General features: G+C 36.0%; 1 protein-coding gene across 2 annotated transcripts in view; it reads right to left on the reverse strand.

The window, feature by feature from the left end:
* Window positions 1–11287, reverse strand: part of LOC137402230 (condensin complex subunit 3-like) — a 39845-nt gene extending 28558 nt beyond the window's left edge. For both annotated transcript variants that reach the window (XM_068088734.1, XM_068088729.1), the window contains exons 1-2: window positions 11080–11287; window positions 2750–2929 (exon numbers count right to left, since the gene is read on the reverse strand). In XM_068088734.1, the coding sequence (XP_067944835.1) occupies window positions 2750–2929; window positions 11080–11181 (282 nt within the window). In that variant the 5' untranslated portion in view covers window positions 11182–11287. The remainder of the gene's footprint in view (window positions 1–2749; window positions 2930–11079) is intronic.
* Window positions 11288–11299: the final 12 nt, after the last annotated feature.

Here is an 11299-nt window from a genome sequence, read left to right on the forward strand (position 1 = left end):
TCAGATTTGCAAAAATCATTGTATCATATCCATGGTGATGAACATACCTTAAACACAAAACTCTCAAAAGTTTAAGGTAAATGAATTTGGTAATTAGACAAGGATGCTATATCAACTCTACATTTGAGTCTGCACTGATTTGAGATGAGGTAGCTACTGCTCCTTAATGTTTGAAGTTGTAGGTTTTGGTCCAGTCCGGTTTAAATCTTGATGCGTACTTGACTTTTTTGGACATGACTAAATGGTGGATCGTATCTCGCGACTTAAAAACAAGAAAATGTCAAGGCAGTAAGAAACGCCCACCCAAAGGGCTACATATAAACCTTTGCTTGGACCTAGGTGGCGCGTAAGCTTACGAAAAACAAATGTTCTGAAATGTTCAATGCCTAGTTCAAAGGCCATAAAATTACCGAATGGCAATTCAATGCACGAAGCCATAAGAAAGTGTCCTTGGCGATAAGGCGAGTCTTCTGTTATCATTACATTACGGGCATCGCGTTAATGCTATAGCGACTGATAAATAAATGACTCGGTATTTTATACCAGAGCACAAAACATAAATCCGGGAGATTTTATTTTTGCAGGAGTGTAATCTCAATTCAGGAATGGTCTCGCAAAATCCGGGAGAGTTGTCAGCTCTGGGTGGGTAGCACAGCTATTAAGTATATCTATATATATATACTTCTCAAAGTATGCTGTATGTCGTGTTCTGTATTCCGGCTATAGATATAGCTATAGCACACACTGATTATTTTACTGATGCGGCCACACGCTACAACACTCCTGTTAAAAAATATTTTTCGTAAGGTTCAATTACTACATCTGGAGTCAAAGCCAATTCTTCCCACGGGGACAAGTATACTGTATTCGTGAGAAGAGCCTCGACATTCTCTCACCTTTCGATGAGACAAAATATGACATTTCATTTTTAGATTTGTACCAGTATCAAGAGACAATAGTATCGTCGTAACCAGGCCCATATTCCCTGAGGCGGCTGTGCCGCCCCAACTTATGCTTAAAAGGTCCAGAGCTTCAGGATAATGCCCCGAACCTCGTTGGGGGCTTCCACCGCCCCCAAACCTTCAGGTGTTCATAACTAGTCGCCTAACATTTGCAGCCCCAACTTGCAACCAGGGAATACAGGCCTGACAGTAACCTTTTTTAACCCTTTTACTGCCGTAGACGCATTTATGCGTTTTCTATGGCCGACTGGCGTAGATGCATGTTTTCCCAAGAGTTGCGTAGTAACTTAATTTTATTATTCGTTGACAACAAAACCAACGATCTTTAGGACTTTTATAGTACTGACAGTGTTGTCCGAAAATTTCTCTATAAAATTAGTCTAAAATAATGAAGCAGTTTAAAATTTTCTTTGGAAATTTCCAACTTAAAAACGAACATTTTTTGTACAAGTTTTGTAAGTACCTCCCGAGTGGGAAAACAGATAACTGCTTATGTTGATGACATTATAGACAATTCAGATTTTTGTGATTACACAGATAATTAAAGTAGCGACACTGACTCTGATGGTGATGAAAGTAATAGTTCTGTAAGAGAAAGGAACATTGTAGAGGATCGTTCTAGCTTCGTAGCGATGATAGCTTCACATAACTTCAGCAATGCACTAAGTATAGATACATTGAGTTTTTGGCATAACACTATTAGTATTTTTTAATATTTTGGCAAAATAAAATATATAACAAAAGTGTTCTAGATAGAGTTTGAAGTTGAAAAAATTGTATACGTATCATGAAGCAAAATCGGCAATTTTCGGTAAAATGGCTGGCAGTAGGCCGATAGCTAAATTTGTACATGGACGGTAGTGAAAGGGTTAAACACACACTTCTATGCAAGAATTGCTATTATTAATTCAACATTTTTATCTTTTTTTCTCAGTTCGTAATAATTGTATCATTACTGAATCATCCTTTATTGTAATCGTAGCAAAATCGACCTAATTTAGCTATTACTTGCTAATTATTTCACATTTATATCTTAACCCTTTTATAGTTGTTTTCTCTTTTGTAATTTATTTGACCTGCACGAAACAGTTTTCTCATGATATGTAGTTTGAAAGTTAGAATTGCTAAAGCTGTTATATATTACATACAAATATAGTTTCTGTCCAAAGACTTTTTATTATCTGGGCAATGCCGGGTGGTACAGCTAGTATATCTATTGAATATATGTTTCTCAGAGTATGTGGATACGTGTGTATGTGTGTTCCTCCAGCTATAGCTATTAAAATCTTGGCATAAAGAATCCGAACCGAAGACGATTTGATCTTAGACCCTACCATTCACCAGTTCGACACCGCATCCACTAGCCCAAAGAGATTGAGTTGTTTGTTAGCCAATATAAGTCGTTATATGAGAGCAAATACTCAACGGGTTTGCGTACTAAGCAGGGTGAAAGCGTAAGTGAATGCCATTAGTTAGCTTACTAAAATTTTTCATTGGCAATCTGCTAGGCGAATAGCAGGTGGCAGGCAACTCTCATTACTTCTCATTTATTTATATACACAACACTAATCCTCCTTGGGAGAAATTGAAAATCATTCTTTATCCTTGAATGAACTCCACATGATGAGTGAATAGTTTGGAAATAATAGCAGTTAGTTAGTAGAGTTTATAAGAACTATGATGAAAAACCTTTCTGTAACATGGTCTAGACATCTGGTCAAACAGTGACAAGTTGAGGACAAAAGCAACAAAAGTAACATAACAAGCATTTACTAGACCGCACTCACCTGAAGAAGGAAGTTCATCACCCTTTCAAATAAAACATTATACTGCTCTTCATTGTTAGCCTTAGCAACAAGTCGAGCAGCAAAGCTGACGAGGCGTTCTACAGCAGGCTCCGGTTTATATTCCACCATTACATATTTGAGGCAGTGAATTACTTCATCCACTTTAGCTAACACACTTTTCTACAACAAAGAAATCTTTTCAGTTTATTCAGCATCTCCAGCATGTTGCCCTTATTACGCAACTAAATACTGTGAGACAATTTCCAAGATGTATTTAATTCATTCTTTTGGTTCTACCAAAGAAACTCAAACATGTATCCATGATCTATCGCGAAATGTTGGGATAACTCTATGTTTATTTTTCAGCATATATGATATTGCTAAAAGCCAACATATAGCGATGAGTGATTGTCACAAGTTTATTAAATCCAATTAGGAAAGATTTAACAGACCATTGGGCGATGTTGTATGTACATGACAATAAGCTTGATCGCTGTTTTTATATTTGAAGTTCAATACTTCTGGAAATTCAATTGGCTATAAGGGACCCTTATTATTTTGGCATTTCTTTCAAAAAGGGTAAGAATTTAGTGAAAAAAAATTATTCAAGAGTCTTTTGTCCCCATATACATGTAATTTGCTGTTTATTTTACGTAAGTGCATGCACTGCCTGGATGTTCACTTGTAACCAATATTTCGATTATTCTTAGATTTGAAGAAATTGAAATATTATGATAATGGTGACTATAATATTTAATAAATAATTACTACATTTATAAAGTTTTTATAATATTAGAAGTTTATAACATAAGTTTGTAAAGTTCAATATAATATTATTATTTCAGAGTTGATTTTTTAAACATAATTTTAATAGTTTTTTAAGTTTGAGCATTGTTATTTTTCCTATCACTGTTATTTTCATTTAGTTGGTTTCCAATCGTCCTTTATTATTAATATTAAGTTATCATCTAACCATTTTTTCAGACATTGTTCTAATAAAATTTCAATTACAAAATACTTCCAAATTTAGTTATAGTTTTTATTAAAATTGATCTGGTAAATACATGTATTCTGAAAATTTGCACATTTTCCAACGTCTCCAAAGAAAAAAAACTTGCAATCATTCATCTCTTGGGTGGTGTAGTAATGACCTATGTCTGCAAATATTCAAACCTATAAATAAACAGCTTCATATAAAAGTTAAAATACTTGATGTCGTATGTATTAAATAAAATTAATTTTCTGTGCAAAAACCATTTTATTACCCAAGCAATGCCACATTTTCCAGCTAGTTAGTACCGTAGTTTTCGGACTATTAGCAACTACTTTTTTTTGATGATTTGAGCCATGCGGCTTATATAATGGTGCGGCTATTCTGTGGCATTTTCTTTCACCACTAAGGCGCATTAACCAGAATCTTCGGTTAGTGCGCCTTTAGCGGAGAAAGAACAAACGAAACAATGCCTAATGGTACTGTACCGTTAGACACTAGGTTAAAAAGCGTCGTATTAACCGGAATATATGGCGCCTTACAGTGCCTCGCCTTGCGCGTTCACAACTCGAGTTGTACAACTCGAGTTGCCGTGTTGTACAACTCGGCCTGGGTTTTTGATGAACTCGAGTTGTGTTACGCAAAACTAACACGGGTTCGTAAAGAAAGCAAAGTGAGTAATTGGGGTGTCTCATTTACAGAAATTTAATAATAATTTAAATATGTATACATATTTAAATTATATATATTGGCGAGATTTACGCATATTCATTTCTATAAATATAAAGAGACAAAAACAATTGTAGAATGTAAAAAGCAAACTAAAAAAACAATCTATATGAGAACCAAGCAGCGAAATTTTTTTCCCAAACAGGTTTACATACGGCAGTAAAATTTTGGCTCATGATTGGCTTTAGTAATTGAGTTTTAGTAATCAAAACCTACATCATTACATCGAAAGTCAATAGTTATAATTTGAGAGGAACACAAAATTCCAAAATTATATTCAAAATGGCTTAAATTAATGAGTTTTAAGTGAGCGCCTCTTACGTTTTAACAGCACTTTTTGAATGATAACATCAGTTTTGCTACGTTATTTAGAATTTTGTGCTCCTTTCTAATTATAACTATTGATTTCTAATGTAATGATGTAAGTTTTGGTTACTAAAACTCAATTACTAAAGCCAATCATGAGCCAAAATTTTACTGCCGTATGTAAAGCTGTTTGGGAAAAAGAAATTCGCAGCCAGCCAGGCAACTTCTTTTTCAAATGAAAAAAAAGTCATCTCTCTAGAATCTGACAAGAAACTGAATGAACACCGAAAATGAACATAGAAATTATTTTAACGGCGTTTAATGATGCACCAAAATAAATTCCATATATAGATATTGCTAAAGAAAATAAAATGATGAGATGTTCTCAAGCCGAGTTGTTGAACTCGAGTTGCTGTTGAAAGAACTCGGCTTGGGTTTTGATGAACTCGAGTTGTGCAACTCGAGTTGTACAACTCGAGTTGCAGCTAGTTTGTAAATATAACTCGAGTTGTACAACTCGAGTTATATTTACAAACTCGAGTTGTACAACTCGAGTTGCAAACTCGGCACAGTATAATTCTAATAATTCGCTATTAGTTCTAGGTTTACAGTACATACATAGTTTAATTTCTATTAGCTAACGGGTGCCTCTTGATGTACCATCGTTAATATAACCAGATCTACGGTTACGCTACCGTAATACCAATATATTGCACCTTACTTTTAAAAAGTCGCGTTGCGCGTTCACAACTCGAGTTGTGCAACTCGAGTTGTACAACTCGAGTTGTGAACGCGCAACGCGAGGCACTGTAAGGCCCCATAGGAATACGAAGCAGTGCCGTTTCGTATTTAAACAGGCACTGTTTAAATACAAAACGGTGTTTTGTATTGTTTTAAACAAGAAAGTTGCTGCCTTATTAAAAAGCATCGTCCTGAGTTCTGCGGCCTATACAAAGGTGCGGCTTATGTATTGTTTTATTATCGTCTTTTGGAAAATAAAGCAGATGCGGCTTAAATAGGGGTGCGGTTTATAGTCCGAAAAGTACGGTACATAAACGTGACATTCAGAGTATCAATACTCACTGAACTTTTACTCCACTTTTGAAACTTACCCGTAAGCCCCAATTTAGTTGCTGCTAGTAGTAATAGCCCATGTTTCGAGCTTTTGAAAATTGCCTATGGACTGGTATGATACTGCCATCACCTTTAGTTGATAAATTTGTAATTTCAACATTGTAGTATGCAAATGAAGTTGACCATTTCCTTTTACTTGAGTAGACATGAAGTATCTGAAAGCATGCAAGATGTTTGTTCCACTCTTCCTAGATTATGCGATGAAGGACTTGAATACCGTTTTTCCCACAATGACTACAGTTTCCTGCGCATTCCACAAACTAAGCAATTTTGAATTTAATGGGTATCTGGACGTGACTTAAACGCAAACTGATCATAGCTAAAAAGCAACCTCCCCATTAAAGATGTGGTTGCGTCAAATTTGAGTTGATCTTAAAAGAAAGCTTTTTTTCTCTATCAGTTGATATGTTGTTTGTTGTGTTAGGCGATCTCATTGCCAAGATAATTGAGGATTAAAATCGAAAAAATCTGATTGCGGTAAAAACGCTCAGGCCAAAAAAACATGCACAGACTTGCCCAAAATGATGTCACGCGTGATTTATCTGTCAATATATCTCGTATTCACATCGGCTATTTGCGATAAAAGTCTAGTCGTATGCGGCTCTATTGGCATATACTTTATTTTGTATTTGCTCATGTTGGTTAGAATAAAATTTTAAATTCCGCTACAGATACATTATTATGAATGTTTCAAAGGTCTCAAATAACGAAAATTGAAAATTTGTCTTACTCACTTTCTCCAAATGCTGTGTAAACATTTGAGTACCGACTACCAATCCTACCGGTCTACGGTAATTCTGTCTAGCAAACTATGTAGAATAGGTCCTTGTATCGGCACAGTTCCGCCGCTACCCACATTAACGGTATACAGCCTCCAAAAAGCCCCACCAACATTATGTCCGTCGCCTATCCTTGGGGCGGGGCTGTATATCATTGTCCACACCGAAAACCAGTTTCTTACTACCGTAAGTAAAATAAGCAAGCTGCGTCTTTGAAAAGAATATACATAGGGATAGTTTTAAGGATGAGAAGTCTGCTGCAAACTGGATTCGAACTGACATTCTCCAGTTCTGCGGACATCCATATACCGTATCCAATTCACTACAATATTCTGCAAATCATGTTTTGCATTATCTTTAACAATATTATTTTATTATATAATTTTTACAAGCAAAAAGATTTTCATCTCGGCATAAAGCTTTTATTAAAAATATTCATCAAGTCGTGGCCACGCACATAGTTTTAGCTGATACAATAAGACAAATTCATCTACTGCAGCAAACTCAAACAAAACACCATGGTTTATGCAGCACACATTCAAGTCTTTCTTTCCCCTTTATGGCAGTTTCCACACTGACAAAGCTGCTTCGGCTGGTGGGACGACATAAAAATCCTGTAATCAGTAAAACAAATGCAATAAATATATGTCATTCATAGATATGTCATTCTAAAGTGTATCTACTGAAAGCTTTCAAATTGGGAGTTTGATAGATTGCGAGTGTAATTTTAAAAACGAATAAATAATTAACAAAGGCACAAGTACGCCAAGCCAACGATTCGAAGCTTTGGTTCTGGAAGTTAAAGATGTGCATTGATCAATCGATTTTCTTTACTTTCTACAAGTGAGAAGTGAACATCTAAAGTCAAATCATAAATCTAATTTACTAGATAAAACTGCCACAGAAAAGTTGAAGCAAATGTAGCTAGGTGAGCCGATAAAAAATATAAAACGATGATTAGCGATAGCAAAAAGTTATAATTTTATTAATTAGTACATGTATTAATGAGTACCAAAATATTACCTTTAGTATATTCATGAATCTAAGACATTGTATTGCTAGATGCTATGGATTAAAGAGAAGCCGTCAAGAACTCACTGTAAATACGTATCTCGCACGCGCAGGAAATTACATTTTAGCCTCAAACAGGGAAATATAATCTGAATGTAAACTCAACAGGAAACTCTATAGGAGACTCAAAGTAAAAGATAAATTTACCTCCATTCTCTGATCTTCCTCCGTAGAACTTTAACCAAATGATGCCCAGAAAACTCGGAGTCACCTTCGCAGTAACTTCACAGCAATTTTTACAATTATGTTGTTCGCCAATAAAATGTGTCGATCGAGTAATTCATCAAAGTAACAATGTTAATCAATTTAGTAAATATCGATGTTCATGCGATTTAATAATAGAGTAAAATCCCTAAATTTGAGATCCCAGACAACGCGTTTTACAAGTGATAACATTTATTACGACCTATATAAAAATTTCGCGCTGATGATTGGCTAATGAAGCGACCTTTAGCCTGTCTTGACAAACTGTTGTTTTTTTGCGGAGTTGTCCCCCCGTCGAGCGGGCGAGCAACAACAGCTTGTCACAAGACTTACTGCACCTGATGCATCAGCTGCACTTATAGGGAGTTGTTCTCTTCTGTCTATGCGGCTTGGTTGCGATGTTATGTTGGTGGCTCCACTGGTAATCATAACGAATTTCGCGCAAAAATATATGTAGAAAAAACGATTACAATGTTTAACCAGCGACCAGTCTCTGCGGTAAACTTTAGCAAAACTTGAGAACTTAGGCAACAACAGCGACTAAACATGTTGTTATTTGTGCGCTCAGTCAGTTTTATTTCTATTTTTGTATCAATCAGTTTTATTTGTTCCTATGGTTTTTATTTTCAATTTATTTTATTCTTATGTTCTGCTAAAGTTTAAAACAGAGACTGGTCTTTGGTTAAACGTTGTACTCTTATTTTTTTCTACTTAAATTTTTGCGCGAAATCCGTTATGATTACCAATGGAGCGACCGCCATAACATCGCGACCAAGCCGCATAAACGGAAGAGAACAACTCCCGATAAGTGCAGCCGATGCATCAGGTGCAGTATGTCTTGTGACAAGCTGTTGTGTTGCTCGCCCGCTCGATGGGGGGGGGGGGACAACTCTGCAAAAGACAATAGTTTGTCAAGACAGGCCAAGCGATCTTATATTTATCGATCGTGGTTTCTTTGCAGATGTATCACTAGTGACGTCACAAAAGAAGCACCTGCTGGAACGTGAGCTTTTTAAAAGAGGGCCTCATTCAAACGCATATATCTCTGGACAGGGTTGGTCTACAAAGATAAAAATGGCATCAAATTGTAGCTAATGTTTTAGCCTTTTATGGGTCTTAATTTCATTAAATCAAATTTTTTGATGCACCACATCTTTAAAGATGCGATTGCGTCAAATTTTAGTCGTTTTTAAAAGAAAGTATTTTTTGTCAATCAGTTGATGTTGCTTGTTGTGCTAGGCGATCTCATTGTCAAGATATTTGAAGATTAAAATCGAAAAAAATGGATCGCGGTAAAAACGCTCATTCTGATAGGTCAATACGATTCTGCCGGTCTATGGTAATTAGGTCGTCAAGTTAACTTATTTTATTGCGGCCCAACCATTGTGACCAACAGGCTTGTCATGTTTATCAGAGAATGATATGCACTTCTTCGCGCTAAGGTTAAAAAATTAAACGAATTTTTGCGGTAGGTTTTGAGATATCAGTGCTCAAAGTGGCAGCATTACAATGATGATGAAATAGACGCGTAAGGACAATAGAAATGGTTTTATTGAATGGGTGAAGTATATTTGTGAAAAAATTTTGACGAATGCGGTTGCATGAAAGTGTAAACAAAAGCCACCTTGTTCAGTTACGTCCCATTTGAGCCGTTTTGGAAAGAGATTCTAATCTGCGGCAGTTTCGTAATGGCGACGATTAACTGTTCGTTTTTGAGCTTTAAAGGGCTTATAATCACATTTCCACATATTTTGCACCTACAACACAACAGAGTAAGACATGGTGAACCTTTTGATACCGAATAACTGTAATGTAAATTTTGTTACGAGTCAACCTTTAAGGAATGTCAAAATGACAAGTCAACAGGATATCAATCCGACTACTCTGGCATGTCACAAAAATCCTGGATAGCCAGTTCAGATAAGGTCATTGTTTGTTTGCATTAGTATGTATACCCATCTTTGAGTGTTTCAACAACTGTTTCAAATTGAGACCAGCAAAGGCAAGATAAAAATGCACCTGCATAGCTGCCACTTTGTGTTGTTAATCCAAACTTGTTGGATAAATATGTACACTTACATGTATTGATGTGAAGATGAAGAAGAAGAGCGTCTGTCTTTCATTACACTTCCTTATATCCTCCCCATACTGCCTTATACTACCTAATCTACTAACTTTACCCACTAGCTTTATCCACCAACCGTAATGACCAAGACCACCTGTACTGCCTTGAGCTCAGACACCAATATAGCCTGAGCCTAACAAATCCCAAAATACAACAAAACTAACCAATCAATAGCTCAATAAAGCTTCTACAATGCCATAAGATAAAATTTATTTAAACGAGTATGGAATGGTACCGACATGGTTTAAATTAAATAATTAAAATATTGCACTTAACTCAGTTTACTAAATCACCAATTTGCTCATAGGTTGTGAGCATACGATATCAACATTAAGAATCAGGAAACAATTTTTATTTAGCTGTGATAGTAGGGTAATTTTAGCAACCAAAAGGTTTTGTGAGTATAACTCAAAAAATAAGTATCTTGGTATCAGACCTGCCAACCTTGGAGTGGAGAAAGGAGTGAGAGCCTATTTTGGGGGCAATGAAAACGCGAGGATTTGATAAGTGGGGTAAATTTTCATAGCGTATGAAAACACCACAGCGAAAGATAATATAACTCCATATGGAAACCACATTTCGTGGAGGTAGAGGTTATTGATAGATGAGAATGCCACAAATATGTTTATACGTAGTTGTTTATTAGTAGTAAGTATATGATTACTACTTGAAGATTGGGGCAAAACACAGGTTTGCTTGGGTAAAAGGGGCAATTGCGTGACACAGGCGTGAGATGCGTGAGGCATGGCAGTGAGAGTTGGCAGATATGCTTGGTATCTATAGTATTCCAATCCTTATAAATTAGAAAAAGTTAAACGGTACCAGACGTTTTAGTAGCCTATGTTCATAAATCTAGCATTCATTCGAACACTGTAACTTTTAATTCGTGTTTGATACCTATGCTTGAGTAACAAACATCAACACAGCACGAACTCACTAGTCACTACAGCGCTTTTATCGCATCATCTAGCCTGTAATTAATTGTACTTACTTTTGTGACCTGGTCGCCAGAGAGTATTTCTGTACAAAACTTGTCATGCTCACGCGCACTGGATTGAGCAGCAATAAAATATTGCTTTATAGTCTTTGTCATAACGAAGTCAAAATTTAATGCTTGATATGTAATAGTACTTAGCAATCGAGTGTAATGTCTAAATATCTTTCGTAACCTTGAAACGTTAATTTAATCTGTAGCGCAAATGAAATTGCCC

The sequence above is a fragment of the Watersipora subatra genome, chromosome 1 (assembly GCF_963576615.1).
Source record: "Watersipora subatra chromosome 1, tzWatSuba1.1, whole genome shotgun sequence".
In the NCBI taxonomy this organism is placed as follows: domain Eukaryota; kingdom Metazoa; phylum Bryozoa; class Gymnolaemata; order Cheilostomatida; family Watersiporidae; genus Watersipora; species Watersipora subatra.